We start from the raw sequence: 22032 nt of genomic DNA, 5'->3' as shown, positions 1-22032 counted from the left end.
TTTCCTCACTTAAAGAAATAATTTCTTTTAGGAAATGACTTCATTTAAATGTGGGAAGGTTTATCGCGCTGTTCCACATGACTTCGGCGAAGAAAAGAAGGCAAGTTACTGGTATACACTATAAAAATAACTATAAAAAAATTAAAAAAGAGGATTTTTGTTAAAGAAGAGTAAAATTTATGAAGCTTTTGTGATAGCTGTAAACTTTTTTAAATAAAAAAAGATTTTCGTAAGTAACCCCGTGATCACCCTTACAGCCTTTGATTAATCCAGGACGAGTGATGACTTTCCTGAAAGTTTGAAGATCTAAATGGTACTAGAACTGAAAATAATGGTGCTTTAATTTTCTTGACTTTCTTGCTGTTGTTTTGACCGATATCTTTTTGAACTCGTTGGTAGGCCAAAAATCCATGTGTTCATCCGTTCGCTTATACCACATTATGTGCGTGTCGCTACTTGCGGTACCATTTTGCGTGACAGACAGACAGACGTATACAGGTGTTAAAATATAGGTAAAAAGGTGCAGAAGAAATTATGTTTGTCTGATATTTTTTTGCATGGAATGGATTGCGTAATTGTTTACATTTTATTGGGAAAAATACTCGCTTAAAACGTCCAGTAAGTTCAACTCTTTGAGAGAAGGTCGGGAGCATGTTTTTTACGTCGACCCACCTTAACTATCAAAAAGTAGGGTAACATCGTGGTGTGCTCGAAAACAACATTAAGATATAGAAACTGAGTGATGCAACTAGGCGTAATTTGAGTAAGTTAAAACTTTAATTCATAAAATATAACAAAACACTTTAATTAAATTATCTTCTTTGATGGCATGTGTCCAGCAACCATGTGGTCAGTTTTGCTGTCATTTAGGTTTGCACGAATCGTGCAATAAATTGCAATGGCGATTCAGTGGGCGGAAAGAAGTTGACGTTGGCGTAGAATAATTAAATATATTCTGATTTTCAGTTTTCAATAAAAGTTATCAGTATGTATATTTATAAAATTAAATTAGCAGGGCTGGTTGGGATACACGTTTCTTTTATAAGAAATCAGTCAATAAGGAACCTTAGACTCAGGAAGGCTAAAAATTAAGAAAATTTGACAGGTTATAAGAAACTTATATCTATACATATAACAGAAACAGCAAATTTTATTCATATATATCAAAACCGCAGACCAAACCTAAAAAAAAGCTTGTAAATAAAATATTTTTCAGGCCAAATATGGAACATTTGAAAAAATATCTCCAGGCTCAACCAAATGGTTAGGTTTCTTATAAAAACATCCTGTAGTAACCAAGGTGAGAGTTAGACCAGTCAGACGTTCGTGGCCCTTGTTTTTTTGCCAGTGAAAAGAAGCACAAGAAAAAGTCTCTGAGTTAGGTGATCACGTGTCATTAACCAAGGTGCTAAGAGTATCCAAAAAAAGCAACATTAAGTCCTGTGTTAAATTAAATAAAAATATGATGTCACGCATCATTTGTTAGTTATAACTTGTGATCACTCGATTTTTAGATATTAAACTAGGGACACATGAAGGAGAATACAATTTTAAATCCATCAACGTCTAACCTTTATACTTTAAGTTTTGGAAAGAATGTTTCTTTTCACATCTTCCTGACAAACACAAAAAACAATTAATTTTTTTGTGAACATTGTTATTTCGCGCTGGCTGAATTCGTTGAAATCCGTCGTGAATAATGTAAAAGTACGAGTAATACAAGTAAAGTTTACAACGATTACTTTTATTGTAAGCGCCTCTTACTCCAGGATAAATATTGAACTATCGTTGATTGTTGCGTCATCCTTTATCTCTAACATTTGTTTTGGGAGATGTCTCTTGCTTTTGAATTGATTAGGTAGCGTCTTGTTTCGTCAAGGTTGACATAGTATAAAAAAGAAAGAAAACAATTGTTAAGTACTAAAACACAAAATTTTACGTTAAGTTTGATGACTTCACTTGATTTAAATTGACAATGGATAAATGTTACTTATTTTTTCTTCTTTAATTTTAGTTACCAATAAAGTTTAAGGTTAGTATTTTATGGTTTTTGTGTTTTTTTTGTTGTACTTCTTGGCTTTTTGTGGTATTTTATGGTTGTTTGTGATATTTTATTGTGATTTGGGGTATTATATGGTCTTAAGGTTTTTTAAAGAAAACATTTTTACTTTATCTTATTTGTAATTAATAAAAATAAATAAAGGCATATTCGTGTGTATTAACCCCATTAATTATAAAGTCATCATTTTTTCCATAATTTAATTTTTTTCGCTTTAGAAAAAAAAGTTGAACAGAATATAAAAAAGTCCCCTTTTTTTGTAATGGAACTGAAACATCTTCTTATAATAAGGAGATAGTACGTCATAAAAATATATTTCGTCTAAAACAAAAGTTATTAAAAATTAAAAATACTCCCCCCATGCACTAGTTTCTTGGAATTACGAATAAAATTATCTCTCCAAGAGATTTACTAGTAATAACTTAACGCTTTTAAAACAGAATATGAACCAAAATAATCCAAAATAATCCAAATAGAATAGATCCAAATTCCCTATACTAGCAGAAAACCTTTATCTTTTCTCTCAAAAAGTTTTTTTCATATAACTTCTCAGTGATCAACTTTTTAATGTTGTTTTGCTGTTTAGTTAATTTTAGCAAATTATTTATTTAGGTGAAATCGCGCAAAGAGGTACGTGTACAACATATATTAATATATATGTCTGGAATAAAAAAAAACATAAAAAAATAGAAGATATATGCCTTAATAACGTATGCAGTTATTTGGCGTTGCACCTTGCCAGATGAAGTACACTTAAACTAGCTTTTACTTCTTTACTGTCGGGGTTTTTTTTGTTTGTTTTTTTTTTATTTATTTTACCATTTGTTTCTGATAATTGTTTTTAGATATTGCGATTTTGGCCAGATGATAGTATACAAATTCAGAAAATTAAAGAGGTCGGTATTCCTGGTACTCTGTTTTCCAGTTGAGAGTAGGGTCATCTACAATAGAGAAAATATTATTATTATTATTATGAGCATGAGCAGGTGGTGTTTTCCCTTCTACTTTAAAAGAAACATTTTGAGGTTATAAGGTCAGGTTATATAAGGTGAGGTTATATAACGTTAAATCTTGTGATAAAATAAAAATTTCCATGGTCTAGGTATAACATTATGCCCAAAGACAAAGTTGTGTCCAGGTTTTTTCTTGTCTCAGGCAAAACTAACTATTAAATTAAAACCACGTTTTTTTATTAGGGTGGCTGGTTTACTGCAAATAATTTGACCTTTCCAAAACAAAAAGTTGGCCTAATACATCAGCAAAACTTGGACGTCTCTTCAGAAACAAATGTACCAAATTTTAGAAATGAAAGGTATGACTTAGAACTTCTGATTTTTTTAACTGGTGACTACATAGTTTGGGATTACAGGTCTGTTACTTTTTACATCCACAGAAGCAATATCTGCTAACATTATTTATGCAGAGGTTTCATATCAAAAAAGATGCTTCGATGATGTTTATCTCATTAGTTTAATTTGCTTTACATCGTCAATAAATGTTATTTTAAAACTTCCTACTGTAACTTCCCACCGATGATGTGAAACTTCTCTTTGTGTTGTTCTTATTCTTATTACTAATTTCATTTTTATAGAGAATAAAGACAAGGCGAAAGATACAACGAAAGTGAAATTGCAACACATTAACCAAAAATAAAAAAACGATATTGTTATTCGACAATAAGCGTTGTGCTGCGGTGCATATCAATAGGCATTTTATTTTCATTTAAGAAGATAGTATTTTTCCATTTGCAGATTATGGAGGTCAATGCCAAATATAATTTGTGGTGCGCGGCCTTGTGGTTATAGAGTTTGCTTTATAATCACAAGATCCGTGGTTCGATCCACAGGGCGGGCATGTTTAGCAAGTGTCTTTACCACAGCTACAGGCCAACCCATGCCATGCACGGGAAATTGGGTAGCCAATGTCGACCTCAATGTATGTTGAAAACACAGGACCCAGATTAACGACACTGAAGTGGCTATATCCTGTATATTTATTCAGAATAATAATGTTATCCTATTCATAGCTGTGCAACCTTTTGGCCATGTTTTAGCTATCTTGATATTTTGCTCTGAAATCATGTTAGTACCTTTCTTTTAAAGCCAAATTATTCAAGTTATTGATTCAAGTGCAAAAAGGCACTGGTCTTTTGCTAAAGTCGGTACTTGCATTTCGTGGGTCTAAAAGCAGGTGTATGACTACTCAATACGCTACACACAAGATCGCGTTTGTAGACAACCGTCCTGTACATAGCTATGATTGCACTTACAATGCGGATTTGCAATTCCATAGTTTAGTTTGTTCATGCATTATTTATTTACCACTGACAATTCTCTTAACTTGTATATTTATTTGTCATCCTTAATTTATGCCACTTTCCTGTTTTTCCGAAGATAATAAACTCTCCAGGGATTAACATTTCTCCCTTTACTCACAGGTTAGCCAGTGGGAGCGATATTTACGAACCTATGTAAGTACCAAATGAAAGATTTGAACAAGGCTAACATTTGTAAAGTTCAGAATGAAATATTTTTTTTTGCTTTTCCTATAGAGAAGATGTTAATATACCTATGAAGGCAGAGGTAATTTTTTGTTAATATTTGCGAAGAGGTAAATTTTAGATTCACAACAGATTTATTAGCTTTATGTGTTTATTGTTCCATGCCACGTTCAATGCCATATTTTGTTTATTACCACGTAGCACCCTGAAACAGTTAAAATTACATGATTATAGGAATGGTTCGACAAACCCATACTGCCAGATGTTTTGTTAAGAGCTTTCAAAGAAAATAATGGCGATGTAAGTTTTATTATTAAAACATATTAACAAGTTTTTTTTATCTAGGCGTATTTGTTTCCAAAATCTCTCAAAAACTACATTATCACTTCACTGAGAAACTTATCTTAAGAATTTAAGAAACTTTTTGTAATAATGCAACGTGGATAAAAGGTAGATAATTTGCTCAAAACAGTTTATGGTCAATATAAACTTAAAATTAATACTTTCATTAAATTTTGTATGACATTTCACTTTCTGTTAAATTTTACACATCTTTAATAAGTTAACAGTAATAAGATTTTTTTTAAACAGAAAGCCAGCGACATTGTTTCTTACACAGAAGACGATTTGCTCAAACCTCTTGAATGCAACACACAGGTGAGATTTCCTTACTTTCCATCTTATCCATATGCTTATTGAGCGAGTGCAAGCAACAAAATGTTGGCAAAAAATTCGTACGTGGATCAACAACCACGTTAAATTAAAATCATTGAAAATATTCTGTATAATTAGAAAAATGATTCTTTATGAAATGTTTTAGGATGGGAAAGTCAAAGTGAGCAATATTAGAAGTGGTGATACAGGATACGTATTTGTATGTGATGTCTCTCCATTCTGTTCAAAAAGGTAACAACTTTATGTTTTATACTTTTCGCAAATATTAATACTCTATAATATGTTACACTGTCACGTATTTTTAGATGGTATCGCGGCAGAATGTCTAAGTTATATGTAGAACTCATGTTCCAGAACGTAACATATGGAACGTTTTTAGTCTGGAAAGTCAACAATACTCAATACATCATAACAGTAATGCTTGCACAGTAAAATTCTACTCCTTACTTATATATTTATACTTCTGCTCAAAAATTTACTTCATGCTAACAATACACGAAATACGCGTGAAATATCGTAGTAATTTTTTTTGCAGGCTGACAGCATGCAAACTAACAATTTGTCTGCAGGGTATATTAACTACTGTAATTCTTCTAATTTTAGCGTCCCTTTTCCGAAACAATTTTTTTCCATAAGCAAGGTGGACTGAAGTTATAAAAACAAAACAAAATTGCATAAATAATAATTATTGAAATTCATATGATTTTTTCTCTAATAGACCTCTCTCATATTTCCTAATTATGTCAAACTCAAATAAAAAGGTTGCTACTAAAAATGATTCTCATCCCTAAGTTTCTTATCAAAACGTAGAACAAATAACCTAATATCGTGAATTTTTAAGTCCCTCAATTTCAAACTGAAAATTACGGCCAAATCCAATCCTTCAAATAGACGAACTGTTTAAGAATAGCCTCGTTTTCCAAGTTATTATTTCTTTATTTCAAATCTAAATAAAATCCAACCAAAATATTTTATTGATCTAAAAGCTTTAGTTTTGTCATGATAATTTGATATTCCAACTAAATATTTTTATTTAAAGAGCACAGAACCATTATAAAATTTCGGATGACGTTATAATTATTATATTTTATATAAGTCGTGAAAGATGTATTATTAGTACGGATAGATATTGCAGTAATTTACCTTCTCTAATTATTGGCCAAAATAATGTTTTTTTATAATTAGAAGAATTATGGTAAACAAATTTTAGAATTTGTGAAAAAAAAGTCACTTGCAAAAAATTTAGTCACTTTTCCCCGAATTGTTTTTCCCCCGATAAGATATATAAAATGTATGTTACCGGTGTAAATCAAGAGGAACAATATCATTATATAGAGGAATAATTTAAATACATAATTATTTATTTTGTATTGTAAATATATGAATTTTAGAGGACAGTTGAAACATTTCGTAGTTCTCCAAATGGACGACTGGCTTTTCTTGGAAAAAAGCGGAAGCTATGATAGTTTTTTCAGCATAGTCCAGGTAAAATAAAATGTTTTGTTTTTCACAAATGGTTTATACATTCTACTGTGTTTGACAATCATATATCATAACTCATGTTTCTTACAATCTAACTAGCCAGGTTAAGCCACAAGTAAATGTATGAACGCTTATAACAGCTGTACACAGTGCCACAGGATCAGGTGGAGCGCTTCAGTACAGGTATACAGTATGTCGTCAATCAAGTGAAGCACATACACCATTATAGTAACATATTTTTCGAAAATACCTTTTCCACAACTATAGCTAAAATAAAAACAGAGTTTACAAACCGTTGTTACTTCATCATAGCAAAAAAAATCCTCCACAAAATCTTTTTTCCTAGTCAAAAATCCTAAAACGGGTGCGTTAAAGATTTGTACGTGTTAAAAGAACGTGATAATATACTTGTCCTAACATTAAAAACAAACATTTTACAAAAATATAAAGCTTTCAGCAGATAAAGAAGTCAAACAGGCCCACAAACCTCACACACTGACCACACATGACAATTTTCAAAATCAAAATGGCCTTTGTTCGTCCAGCCGCGAAGATCTTGGATTGTTTTTTTAAAGAATCACGTCGGTAAAAATATATCGCATTAGGTATTTCGTGCGTATTTTAAAATTTCCGTGTTTCCGTAACAGAACGCGTATTTCGCAGACAAATAACTAAAGAGATTATGGTGGAGTTAGAAGTTGCTTCCAGTTAGGCGAGCTGGCTCTTCACAATAAAAAGCATTTCCAAAGCAATTGAATTAAATAGCGTATTGCGATCATTGTACGTCAAATTCTTCTAAATGTAAAAATGAATGGTGGTAAAATATATATTTTTGACTGGATAATGGACAAGAACCCATACCCTGTAAAAAAAGAACTTGAAAAAAGTTTTTCAGGACGGAATGGTCTATGTACACAGAAAAGAGTTTGTTTTTCTGAACGAACAGTAGCATAAAGATCTTATAATATTGTGGTTATCAAGAAAGCAGTTTAACGCATCATGCACATACACTGTTTGGTTTTGTTTATCTAGGAATGCAACTCAAATGAGATGCCAATGCACAATCCTCTCAAAGGTTAGTCTCCAAATTAATTTTCAATAGTTGTTCAAAGATTGACAAACCATGGACAAAGCTGTTGTTAGGGATATAACGCTTGATCGCAATCATAAATGAGGAGGTGCTGGGCCAAATTATCATTTACCGTCGGCTTACAATATACAATTATATGCCATTATAAATTGCGCTGGCAAAAATTTCATTTATCGCTAGCTAATCGGGCATAAGTGATATTTTCAGCCCGCTAAGCAATACTTTCTGATTAAAAATTGAACTTCTTTCGACTGCAACAAAAAAAAGTACAAAAAGATAAACAAATGTATAAAAAAACAAAGAGAAAAAGATAGACAAAGCGAAAATTGTAATTTAAAGCAAATCACTAAAAAGCAGAACAAATCAAAGCAGAACAGTAAAAAAAAGCACGAGCTGTTGTTTACTAACATTTCAGAAGTGGGCTGCAAAAAATGTTCGTCATTTTCTTGACCAGTGATTTGAGCTCTGCACAATAGCAACAATGGATTGAGTAATTTCTAAAAAACATTTTTTTGTTCCAGCTTTAACAAACACGTTAAACTTTTGTATTTTCTTTGGATTATGAGCATAAGACACTCCCGTTAATAATGCTTTTCTAAAATTTATATATTCATGCATTTATTTTATGTACAGTTCCGAATGCACTTTGTGGATGTCCTTTCGAAAATATCGAGGTAAATATCTTATATAACACGATTTACTATGGAATAGAAGTGGTTTAATTTTTATCTATGTAAATGATCATTTAAAGAAATTAATAAAATAGAGTTTAAAAAAATAGACTAAGCGAATTGAAGAGCGAATTCCACGGGGGATACAACTAGTCTACGATACTTTATAGATGTTTACAATAAACATGTTTATATTTTTCAGATGCCAACACAAAGAGAAGCCGATATTGTTTATGTTTCAACGCATGATACTAGGCACTACGTAAGTCAAATCTTTTACTAACCCAGCAATTTGTCAGTGTTTAATTTTGTCTATCTAAGAAAACGTTTTGTCTGATATTTTGTTAAAAATAAAGAACTTATTAAGACAGAACTTCTTAATAAATTAAGAACAAGGGTTTTACGCCTATAATTACAGTCTATATTCACAGTATTTTCTCCGTTTATAATAATTCATATATACTTCTAAGAAAACCTCAACACCATCTATTTTTTTCTATTTATTCTTCGACGACTGAAAGTTCAAATCAGCGTGTAGTACATTTTGATATATTTATTTGTTGTTTTGAATGCAAAAGAAGAGGCCAAGCTCGCAAGTTTTGGTTTTCTCACTGCTTTATAGGAAAATGACACAAATTTTGAAGTTAAAAATGGAGATCTTATAAGGAAATGTGGATTTTGTCGAAAAGTAAAGTAATCCTTTTCCGGTATATTGTCGCGAGAAAAAAAAGTCTAAGAGCATATGAAATTAATCAATGCAGTTTCATAGACATTTTGGACAAGACGAACTCCCGGTAATCGTAAACCAATGTCTTATTTCCTTGTTTTTAATTTTAGTGTGAGTTAACAATCGTAAAACGACTTGACAATTCCAGTTTTGGCTTGGTTAAGACAATGAAAAATAAAGAATGTTTCGGTGTAAGGTTAGTCCAAAAACTAAACGCTTTCTTGATATTAACTCGAAGGCTTGTCTTTACACATAATGTGACTTAAAAGGGTATTGTCTTGTTTTCTGTTTTGAAAAATACTGCATTTTTCTCTAAGGCGGAGATGATGTAGTGGTAGCGCCTTCGGCTTGTACTCATAAGGTTTCAGGTTCAAGTCCCCGATCCGGCGCACTTTAAATGTAGTGTTGTCATCCTATTTTTCTTTTTTTCACCAGGCAAGCAAGTTAGAGCAATGCTCTCTAGCGCTAACTTAACATTGTTACAGTCAAAGGGGAGGAAGCAGCCGTTTGGATGGAATCTCCAAGGACGTTAAACTTCCCGTTGCTTACTTACTTACTAAAGGGCAAAAGGCAGCATTTTGACTTTTATATTTTGCTAAAGTAAAAACAAAAAGAGATTTTTCGATGTATCCTCCCTTTTATGGATTAAATCTGTCGTATCTCATATTGGATTCTAGACATAAAGATCTTTAATTTTCTTTCCTAAACATTTTATTTGCAGATTTTTATTCGAGTCAGACATTGTAATGATTCGAAAAAGTACCCACAAGCTGTATTTTTTTCTTTTTAATAAACGCCCTAATCAATGTATCAAAAGTGAAAGAGCGTCCATATCTTAAGCAGATTTCATATTCGGGCTCGCCCTTCCCACAAAGAATGTCAATTCTGTAATTAAAACTTTTCCTCTTTTAGCTGGTATGCTGGAGATTTGTCATTACAAGAATCTCAACAACTTTTAAATGGAAAAGAAAGTGGTTCCTTTCTGGTGCTTAATTGTGAAAAACCGATTGGACAATACATCGTTACAATCAGTACAAATAGGTAATTCAACTTCGAAATTGTACAAGAATCTACTGATACTTGTACGATTTTCTATTATACTATACTTTCAGAAAACGTATGTAATAACACAGACTGTATTAAGTTTCAAGAAGTCTTCATGTTGAAAGTCTTCCTTTTACAAAATTATTAAAAGACTATATTCTGGCATATCCATATACAAATATACATAGCTCTTCATCCAGAAAATTTTAAACAAGGAGATTAATAAAATTTAAAATATATGTATATATATACATTATGCTTCCACTAAAAGAAATTTCTAATATATATTAAAAAAAAAATACTAATAATAATATTGTTAAAAGAAACGGACGAGAAAACAAAAACAAAAACAAAAACACAGAAGAGAAAGTGCGCGATTTGAGTAAAGAAAAGTCAATTAACGCATAACAACAGAATGATCCACAAAAATTTACTTAAATTTCTTTAAAATTTCTTAAAAATAATTTTGTCTCTCTTTTAAATGTTATCAGCTTTTTAATCGAGCGAATGTCTTTAGGAAGTCGATTGAAAAACGTAGTTGTTACATCTTCGAAAGTGTTTTTGCGAAGTGATGTCTTTAATCGAATTTCGTCAGCATTTCAAAGAGTTCTTTTGTGAACAACAATTTCATTTTTCAAATACTTTGGCCAATTATTCTGATGAACACTTTTAAAGGCTGTGATCATCAAATGCCATTCTCGTCTTTGTTTAATAGGTAACCAACCTAAACGTGTTATATCTTCAGTATGGCTGTACTTATTCCATACAAAGCTGGCTGCACGTATCATCACTTTATGCAGCTTTCGAATTTGGATGGCTGTTAATGGAATATAAACAGTGTCGTTAAAGTCTAATTTTGACAAGACTAGCATTTCAGCTAATTGTTTTCGTAACTTAAATGGTGCCATGCGTTTTAGTTTACGTAATATAGATAAGATGCCATGACAACACGATACTACACTCTGTACATGATCATTCCAACTTAGGTGTTCATCTAATTTAACACCCAATACAGACCATGTTGGAACTCTTTCAATCTGGAAGTCATCCAGTTTGATATCAGTACAATCGAGGTCGTTGAGATTGTGTCATTTTGACATTTGTGATGTTGAAAACACCATTAACTTTGTTTTTTCCTTGTTCAGAACAAGATTGTTATTTGTAGACCATCTTTGAAGTTGACTTATATCTCCGTTTATTTGTTCCTTTGCCTTCGCAAGATTATTTAATTTTGTGGACGTAAACAAAGTGGTGTCGTCAGCATACTGTAACGTACTCGTTGTCAAATTCATTTCCAGGTCAGTGACGTATAAATTGAAAATAACAGGGCCTAATATTGACCCTTGCGGCACACCAGATGTGACGTTGCAAAATTCAGAGGTCTTATCATTAATTCGCACAATTTGTTTTCTGCCACACAAGTAACTCAAAATTAGTTCAACAAACTCTTTGGAAAAGCCGATTTGGTTGAGTTTCCTCATTGTAGTTTCATATTGAACAGTATCAAAGGCTTTCGAAAAGTCAGCTAATACTACAAGACTGATTTCGTTTTTACTCATTGCTTCTTTGATATCCGTTCTAAGTTTCATCAACAAAGTAGTCGAGGAGTGTCCTTTTCGGTACCTGGACATCTTTTCGGAATATAAAGATTTCTCATCGATAAAGATTATCATTTGTGTAAGGATAAGACGTTCAAATACTTTGGATAAAATAGGAAGGATAGAGATCGGTCGTAGTTCTTTTATTGATGTAGGAACATTCACTTTTGGAATAGGTGCGACTCTTGCCACTTTCCATTGACACGGGAAGCATTTTTTCTCAATGCACGTATTTATAATATGTGTTAGAACAGAAGAAATTTCATTTGCTAGTAATTTAACATATTTGACTGGTATATCATCAAACCCAGTTGATATATCGTTACGTAGTCCTTTAAGTTCTTTAAGTACCTCCTCATACTTAACATGTCTGAGTTGAAACATTTTGGAAGTCGATGGTGGTAATGTTTGGAGTACTTCCTTTAAATCAATTTCAGATTTTGGAATTGATCCAGTAACTCGCTCAGCTGTTCCGGCAAAAAAAGTGTTTACACTATCAGCGTCAAAATGAAGAGGCTTCGAAGGAGGATGTAAAATTCGATTGATAGTGTTCCACACTTCTTTCGAGTTTTTAGAACTAAGTGCTTTTCTATAAAAGGAAACTTTAGCTTTCTTGATCTTTTTCTTAACAGGGTTTTTAAGTTGTCGAAATTCGTTCCATATCATTTGATCGTTAGTTTCATGAGCAAGTTTTCGAAGTTTATTTCGCTTCGTTTGGTCACTTTTTATGTTTAAAGTATGAATCCATGGAGATGGTGGTCTTGTTATTTTTGTTCTTCTTAACGGGGCATGTCTATCAATGCAATCTTGCATGAACTTGTGAAGTATCTCCACTTTTTCTTCTGGATCATCTATAGCGTATATAACTGATATCGGTAGGTTCGAGAAATCCGACACAAAAGATTCCCTATCAAACTGCCTTTCATCTCTTATCATTTTATATCGAGGTTTAAACTTATCGTATTTAATGTTGATGATAGCGTAAGGTCCATCATGGTCACTAATAGTTTCGCATGGTAATACATCAGTATATGCGATTTTGGTATTATTGTTAATTATCATATGATCGATCAATGTTGCGCTTAAAGGAGTCGTCCTGGTTGGCTTTGATACTATCTGTTTAAGGTTGAATGCAGATAAAATATTGTTGTACTGTCTTACTTGGCAACATTCTGGTTTGAGAAGATTTATGTTTATGTCCCCTGTTATAAGTAGCAGGCCATCCCATGTTGTTTGGATATAAGTTATCAAATCTTCAAATTTAGTTAACCAGTCAGAAAAGGAGATGATTCTTTCCGAGCGGTATATGACCCCAAGAAGTAGTTTACTATGCTTGTTTCGGCCATCTACCTCGATCCATATATGCTCTAAATTTTCGTACATATCATTAATATCCTTTCGAATGCGATATTTGATCAAACTGTTCACATAAATTCCAACACCCCCTCCTCGAATTTGGTCTCTATTCACATATTCCATTGAGTAACCAGGTATACGGACGTATTCCAATAAATTAGCATTATTTTTTAGCCATGTTTCGGATAAGCAAACAATGTCGAATGGGTGGTCATCCAATAATACCAGTAAATCGTTAAAATTAGATGTCATCGATTGTGTGTTTATGTGCAGTACTCTCAATTTTTGATAATGTTCATGCAATGCGTGTTGATGACTGCTGTATGTTGCACCTGAAATAGTTGTGGAAATAGTTGAATTCAAATCATTCTCTCGCGCAAACGGTATTAATAAGTGTGTACAGTCAGTACATGTCCACTTTACCGGAATACAATTCATTATGGAATGTGTCAAGTTGGTATCGGCACATTTTGCATGAGTTCGATTAAAACACATTTCACAGGCGAGCTGCTTTTGATTTCGTCTGATAGTTGCTCTACATTTAATGCACTTAGTTGCTTGGGGTTTGGGCCCTGGGTTAGTTTCCACGTCGCCACTTTGCAAAATAATATTAAATGTAGCACACGTATTGTTATAATAGGAGACTCTTGCTTTACCTCTTTTAATAACGTAACTATAGCTTCTGTCACCTTTTATAATCGTTCCATTTATTTCAATGGTCTCAATGCTATCGTTAAAATCAATACATAAAGTAATTAGTGATGTTATTAATATTACGGCATAAGACATTGTGGTTACCATGGTGATATAGAGTGTTGTTAAGAAGTTTTGCAAATTGTTGCAATTTGCCGGGACGTGTAATACCCAAAAACGTTTAAATTTTCTGCATATAAACCAACTAATCCAAAATAATCTTTGTATAAGCAATAAAATTACTTCGGAATGTATAAGAGTCGCAATTTTCATCGATAGCCACAAATAGAGTACGATTTCCTTAAAATCTCTTATATGGCATACGTAAATCCAAAAAAAAAACTTTTAAATTCTTTCCATATATAGAGACTTGGTCTCCAAATCTAACTTTAACTAATGTTGACAAAGGAACGATCTCCAAACTAGCCTGATTTTTTATTGTTGTTAAGTTTGTGCTTTCACGCCGTTAAGCTTCTTTTTCTTTAAGCTTCTTTTTTTTCTCGCAAAATTACACAACCCCAGGTGGCATTCCTATTTCTTTATCAAGATATATATTTTAAGATATATATTTTAGATGTAAAATTGAAAAACGAGGCATTTCAGAGTGACAAGTCTCTTGTATTTGCGATTGTTCGTGTTGATACAAGATAATTGTCATTTAGGGACGACAACCCTGTCTCAGTTTCTGGATTCTTTAGCCTTAAAATTGATAAACAAGGCATTTCAAAGTGTCGAGTATCATCTATTTGCGATTTTTCGTATTGATACAAGATAATTGTCCTTTAGGGTCAACAACGTCTCAGGTTCTATATATTCTAACCGTGAAATTCATAAATGAGGCATTTCAAAGTGACGAGTCTCATATATTTGCGATTTTTCGTATTGATACAAGACAATGGTCATTTAGGGTCGACAACCTCGTCTGAGGTTCTATATATTTTAGCCGTAAAATTGATAAACGAGGCATTTATAAGAGACGAGAGTTATATATTTGCTATTTTTCGTATTGATACAAGATAATTGTCATTTAGGCATTTAGGGTTGACAACCTCGTCTCAGGTTCTATATATTTTATCAGTAAAATTGATAAACGAGGCATTTCAAAGTGACGAGTGTTATATATTTGGTATTTTTCCTATTGATACAAGATAATTGTCATTTAGAGTCGACAACCTCGTCCGAGGTTCTATATATTTTAGTTGTAAAATTGAAAAACGAGGCATTTCAGAGTGACGAGTGTCTTGTATTTGCGATTTTTCGTGTTGATACAAGATAATTGTCATTTAGGGACGACAACCCTGTCTCAGTTTCTGGATTCTTTAGCCTTAAAATTGATAAACAAGGCATTTCAAAGTATCGAGTATCATCTATTTGCGACTTTTCGTATTGATACAAGATAATTGTCCTTTAGGGTCAACAACGTCTCAGGTTCTATATATTCTAACCGTGAAATTCATAAATGAGGCATTTCAAAGTGACGAGTCTCATATATTTGCGATTTTTCGTATTGATACAAAACAATGGTCATTTAGGGTCGACAACCTCGTCCGAGGTTCTATATATTTTAGCCGTAAAATTGATAAACGAGGCATTTAAAAGAGACGAGAGTTATATATTTGCTATTTTTCGTATTGATACAAGATAATTGTCATTTAGGCATTTAGGGTTGACAACCTCGTTTCAGGTTCTATATATTTTATCAGTAAAATTGATAAACGAGGCATTTCAAAGTGACGAGTGTTATATATTTGGTATTTTTCCTATTGATACAAGATAATTGTCATTTAGAGTCGACAACATCGTCTGAGGTTCTATATGTTTTAGATGTAAAATTGAAAAACGAGGCATTTCAGAGTGACGAGTGTCTTGTGTTTGCGATTTTTCGTGTTGATACAAGATAATTGTCATTTAGGGACGACAACCCTGTCTCAGTTTCTGGATTCTTTAGCCTTAAAATTGATAAACAAGGCATTTCAAAGTGTCGAGTATCATTTATTTGCGATTTTTCGTATTGATACAAGATAATTGTCCTTTAGGGTCAACAACGTCTCAGGTTCTATATATTCTAACCGTGAAATTCATAAATGAGGCATTTCAAAGTGACGAGTCTCATATATTTGCGATTTTTCGTATTGATACAAGACAATGGTCATTTAGGGTCGACAACCTCGTCCGAGGTTCTATATATTTTAGCCGTAAAATTGATAAACGAGGCATTTAAAAGAGACGAGAGTTATATATTTGCTATTTTTCGTATTGATTCAAGATAATTGTCATTTAGGTATTTAGGGTTGACAACCTCGTCTCAGGTTCTATATATTTTAGCAATAAAATTGATAAACGAAGCATTTCAAAGTGACGAGTGTTATATATTTGGTATTTTTCCTATTGATACAAGATAATTGTCATTTAGAGTCGACAACATCGTCTGAGGTTCTATATATTTTAGTTGTAAAATTGAAAAACGAGGCATTTCAGGGTGACGAGTGTCTTGTATTTGCGATTTTTCGTATTGATACAAGATAATTGTCCTTTAGGGTCAACAACGTCTCAGGTTCTATATATTCTAACCGTGAAATTGATAAGTGAGGCAATTCAATGTGACGAGTCTCATATATTTGCGATTTTTCGTATTGATACAAGACAATGGTCATTTAGGGTCGACAACCTCGTCTGAGGTTCTATATATTTTAGCCGTAAAATTGATAAACGAGGCATTTCAAAGTGACGAGTCTCATATATTTGCGATTTTTCGTATTGATACAAGATAATTGTCGCATAGGGACGACAGCCTTGTTTTTGGATCTATATATTTTAGTCGTAAAACTGAGAAACGAGGCATTTAAAAGAGACGAGAGTTATATATTTGCTATTTTTCGTATTGATACAAGATAATTGTCATTTAGGCATTTAGGGTTGAGAACAGAGATAGGAAAATGCCGATCCTAGGACAGCGATTAATATGTTGTGCCACTCCACGTCAAATTATAGATCATCCCCGTCAAATCAACGATAGAGGAGTCAATAAAATCCCTTAGCACTTTACCACTTTACGTTAAATTATAGATCATCCCCGTCAAATCAACGATAGAGGAGTCAATAAAATCCCTTAGCACTTTACCACTTTACGTTAAATTATAGATCATCCACGTTAAATCAACGATATCCGTCCAAAACCCCCCTCCCCCGCCGTGTCCCCCGGGCCCCTCCCCACCCTCCCCTGTTGTGTCCTATAAATTATGGTTATATGTGTGTTTATAATGTCCTCTTGCCAGTGTGGTAATGCCATCTTCCAAAATTATGCGTTTATCATCATCGACATTGAGCGCCAGTTTATTTGTTTTTATTGTGTGAACATCATGCTTAATAGATCGAAATGTCATTTGGGTTCTGTAAATGTTCTCACCTTCAAACAGGCATCTCTTATAATCAGCGAAACCTATGGTCTCCCTTACCACACATTTCTTCACCCCCTTACACCTCTTATCCTCCTTACCACATAGTCGTTTGTATGCATAGGTCTTAGCTCTTAGGGCTACAAACTCAGTCATCACCTTACCACCTAACTCGTCCTTCAACAGCCCAATGATCTTTTTATTCAAACCTAATGGTAGAGGTCTACCATCTTCCTTATCATACCCCGATGTGTCAAATCTCGCAGACACATCATCGGCGATATCTCTGTAGAAATCGCCCGTTTTTATGTGGTATACGAATGAATCAGTATCCATATAGCAAAGTTTCACATCATCACCATATTTCGGTCTCATGTAATCATAGTGAAACTCGTACATAATCATCTTAGACATGTCGAGAATTGCCAGTCCCAGGTATATCGGCTTATTCATTTTGATCTTGATCTTGGACATCTCTATACCCATCAGTGTTTCCGAGAACCATGTGCTACCCTTGAAGTTTGGCTTCATCACCAGCTTCTCATACTGATCCTTCTTCGTAGCCAAGCGTATATCCTTGTGTTTACGCTGATTCTCCATTGTCTTACCAAAGAACGAATTGTTCATAAGCTTGAAAAAGTCCTTCTCAAAGTCATTAGTTGATTTAGTACGCAAATCAGTGTTAAAATCTATGTACGACTTCAACCACGCACTCTGATTAAATCTCAAGACTCTATGAACCTTATCAAGAACAAGACCATGCTTCAACGCCTGATCAAGCGCACGGATATGGATGATGTAGTTTGTCTTGTCTGAAAGACATGGTGTCAGTTTCTCAACACCATTAATCTTTTTCCTCTCGGGCATGAAAGGAAGGTCGTTATGAGAATCATGAAGTTCCCGTGGGTAACTAACATCAACCTCAAGGAAGTACCCCCTATCACCATCTTCATCGGCTAATTTTGAAATAAGTTCGGATGTGAAATCGGAAACCATTATCTTCCCCGTCCTAGGAGAGTTTACCACACGATTGAAAGTGTTGGTTACAGGATCGTGAACAACTTTTCTAGGAGTATATGGATTTTCCTCTTTCACCTCTTCCTCTCCAATGTCCTTTTTATACAAACCCATGATCTTATCCTTAATGGTTTTGAAAGCTTTTGTTGTTTTATCCTTAATAGCCTTAGGTACATGATTTATCAACCAGTCTCTTCATTCAATCAACTTGCTTTTCGCAATAGGTCTGGTTTTAATCATTTCTTGCTCTTCAAACAAATCCATGTCTTGTTGGCTAGTACCGGATCTCGAGGGTGCCGGTACGGGTTCGGGCAATTTACTAACGTCATCAACCCACTCAAACCCTCCGGTGGGCATCTTCTGTATCATGGCCCATCCATACAGATTGTTAGCATCAAGATACTGCAGATAGGTTGTATCTTCCGAAGTATTATACATATCGCCCATATATGGATTGTTAGCCTTGGCGTGGCGGTGGACAGCCTGACACAATCCACCCCTAATACCGCTTTCAATGAACGTGACCATCTCAATATCAGACAATAGATCTAGACTAACCCCGGTCTTTTTCAGACATGCTTGCCAAGTTAATCCAGGAGTTGTGTAAAAATGCGCTAGTTTGTAGTATCTCAAACACGTCTCTCTGAATGTCTCAAACACACCGGCGAGCAATAGAACATCTGTATTGAGATAGATGTCATGATATTCACCTAGATCCTTAATATCAAAGGCTTTCCAAACCTTCTGAGCATGCTCATAGTCAGCATCACTGATGTGACTCATGTTAAGCTCGTTATAAAAGTCATCCTTTGACGGGAGCTCAGTTTCATTAAACCTATCGAATGAGTTAACATACTCATATGGGTATACACCTTTTCTCAACAGCAACCTGAACTGCTCATCGTTTCCCGTGTGCATATTACGGAACTTTTCAAGTAAACTCTGCTCTGACATCTCTGACATCGCATTCACCACATTTCCCGTGAGCAATATAGTTTTCATCAATATATTCAAACGAGCAGCCTGAGCTACACTCATCACATCTCATGTTGTTAACACCCGCGAGATTTGCACTAAGATTGTTCAAGCCGCTAGACATAAATCTAAACGAATCTATGAATCTTAGCTTTATCTTTTTGTCCTTAGTCTCACCATTTTTGTTAATATATTCGCCAACCTTAACATCGGTCGAGAAAGAGATATATTTCTCCTTATTCTCTGCGATTACACCCATACCATCCTCTCCGTACTTCCTTGCAAGCTCCTTAATGAATAAATGCGCATCATATCCGCTCAGATTGTGGAATACAACCGGAATATAATTAGGAACCTTGTAACGCAGATTACATTCCTGATGGGCGGATCCGCGAAACTTACCAGTAAAATGACAGTGATCCCTAACCTTGATGTCATCATCACCATCAAATTCCTTCATACAAATGTGGCAAACCTCGGATCTATTGAAACCGTCACGCTCCTCATCCGTCAGTGGATCCATTTCTTTCTGAGGAAACATGTTATATAACCTTTCAGCCTCGGAAACCACATGATCTACAAAGCGCGGAACACAGTCCTCACCACGGTAAAGATTAAGAGGGTTGGGAACTTCACCATGAGCATATTTACTATAACAACAGAATCCGGTTGGGACATGTTTACCAACTTTCTCGGTTGATGATCCGCCTTTTCTCTCATCCTCGGGCAATTCTTGTGTAAAAGCTTCGAAATCGGCATAAATGATGAATGGAACCTTGAGCTGAAACTTACCATCAGTGAAGGTTAAGGTGCTACCCTCTTTAGGGAGTTGAACCTTAGCAGCATCATTATCCTTGCAATACTCAAAGTGCTCATCCCTTTTCTGTTCGCTTGGAAAACCAGAGAGACAATTCAAGCAATAATGCTCTTTATGTTCATGCTTTGAGTTGGCCTTGCTCAGGACACCGCTCAAGTTCTTAACAGCGATATAATGTCTCTTATCCCCATCACACAGTAAAAACAAAACAACTGTCTCCTTACGATCCAGATGCTTCGACCTACGGCACATGTAGACACCTTCTACATCGTCTTTTGTTAAAACATGCACAGCGATATCAGGGTTCCTTCTCTCAAACAAATCTATCTTGTTTAGTGCCATTGGGAAAGATAGACCATCCCAATTGCACTTGTCTTCAAACTTCTTAAGGTTTGAGATTCGTTCAGGATGATTATCAATCTTATCATGATATAAGGTGGCTAAAACGGCCCATTTGAAGCATTCATAATCTGCATTTTTGGGATTGATCACGGAGAACTTACCACTGAAATTCTTGGGTAGCGGCAAGTAAGATCTACCTCTAGTTAATTTTAGTTTGTGAAAGTCTACATGCATATGTAGGATCCTTTCGATTGTGAATCCGCTGGCGGGTAGAGCAGGGTTTTCAATCTGCTCGATTATCTTATTACACATACGATCAAAAACATCAGAAATGTCACCATGGGCATGTAGTATCTCCATATAACTATTGAACGCTTTGTCGACATATACACACGGGGTATCGGTCGAGCTGGCGTCCTCCTTTACCCATTTCACCCACAGGGTCGACTGAGTCTTCAGCGACTTCTTCTGCCTGAGCACGTCACTCATCAACCTCTTGACGATAGGTTGAACCCTTTTTAAAAAGACCTTGACATTCTTCCCACCATCCGAGTTTATCTTGAACCTTTTGTAGGTTCCTACAAACGCCTCTTCAATGGGTGTATAAGGATTTTCCTCTTTCACCTCTTCCTCCTCTTTCACCTCTTCCTCTCCACTGTCCTTTTTATACAAACCCATGATCTTATCCTTAATGGTTTTGAAAGCTTTTGTTGTTTTATCCTTAATAGCCTTAGGTACATGATTTATCAACCAGTCTCTCCATTCAATCAACTTGCTTTTCACAATAGGTCTAGTTTTAGCCATTTCTTCCTGCTCAAACATATCCATGTCCGTACCGGATCTCAAGGGTCTCGGTGCCGGTATCGGTAATGGTACGGGTATAGATCCACCGGATCCTAGAAACGCCTCTAGAGATTTGTATCCCGGGTCTGGTACTGGTCTAGGCATCGGTATTGGTCTGGCAGGTCTCGAGAGTCTCGGCGCTGGTACTGGTCTGGCGGGTCCCGGTCTAACCGGTGCTGACACTGTAGTGGGTGTCAATAATTCAACAACCGTATTTCTCGAAGTCATGCTTGTGTATGATATACGATTACAAAATCTTTAACCCTTTTTTTATAAATCTTGTCGGAGTGTCATGAGTGTCCTCGTTTGTGGGGCAACCACCATGCTAAATTGTAGTAAAAACACGCTTTGTGATACATACATCGATACACCATGGGTACCCACCCACCAGCACCTCGAGGGTCCACATTTGTTACCCGTATGAGTAACAAAAAATGTCCAATCACTTGGATCTCTTGTCGTTATAACGTTTTTGAGATTTTAGATATGCCTCCCTGTTGTTCGACCTCCACCTTGAACAGTATCCGTACCGTTCCTTCTTAGTATCCAGATCAATGGTGTAGGATGGATCCAGATCATTCTTCTCAATCACCTCAATCAATTTAGCTTTTTTCATTCCAGCAATATACTTCACCCCACGGGATTTAGCAACCTCTCGCAACTCTCTCAGTTTCATCAATTTGTAATCTGGTGTGGTATTCATGTCTGACATATTAATATTAATATTAATATAAATATAAATATAAAA

General features: G+C 34.6%; 1 protein-coding gene across 5 annotated transcripts in view; it reads left to right on the top strand.

Moving 5' to 3' along the window:
* Window positions 1–22032, top strand: part of LOC130649135 (uncharacterized) — an 88086-nt gene that overhangs the window by 3396 nt on the left and 62658 nt on the right. For 2 of the 5 annotated variants that reach the window (XM_057455360.1, XM_057455368.1), the window contains exons 2-18: window positions 32–100; window positions 2015–2032; window positions 2672–2689; window positions 2905–2955; window positions 3256–3371; window positions 4497–4529; window positions 4611–4641; window positions 4794–4859; window positions 5151–5216; window positions 5380–5465; window positions 5540–5662; window positions 6626–6719; window positions 7749–7791; window positions 8440–8480; window positions 8680–8739; window positions 9315–9400; window positions 10117–10245. In XM_057455360.1, the coding sequence (XP_057311343.1) occupies window positions 32–100; window positions 2015–2032; window positions 2672–2689; window positions 2905–2955; window positions 3256–3371; window positions 4497–4529; window positions 4611–4641; window positions 4794–4859; window positions 5151–5216; window positions 5380–5465; window positions 5540–5662; window positions 6626–6719; window positions 7749–7791; window positions 8440–8480; window positions 8680–8739; window positions 9315–9400; window positions 10117–10245 (1130 nt within the window). Of the gene's footprint in view, window positions 1–31; window positions 101–2014; window positions 2033–2671; window positions 2690–2904; window positions 2956–3255; window positions 3372–4496; window positions 4530–4610; window positions 4642–4793; window positions 4860–5150; window positions 5217–5379; window positions 5466–5539; window positions 5663–6625; window positions 6720–7748; window positions 7792–8439; window positions 8481–8679; window positions 8740–9099; window positions 9234–9314; window positions 9401–10116; window positions 10246–10963; window positions 21666–22032 lie in introns of those variants that run through there. The other 3 variants (XM_057455374.1, XM_057455381.1, XM_057455389.1) reach the window with 3 other exon arrangements.

Source organism: Hydractinia symbiolongicarpus, chromosome 1 (assembly GCF_029227915.1).
Source record: "Hydractinia symbiolongicarpus strain clone_291-10 chromosome 1, HSymV2.1, whole genome shotgun sequence".
Classification (NCBI taxonomy): Eukaryota; Metazoa; Cnidaria; class Hydrozoa; order Anthoathecata; family Hydractiniidae; genus Hydractinia; species Hydractinia symbiolongicarpus.
This window is presented reverse-complemented; position numbering and strand designations above follow the sequence as displayed.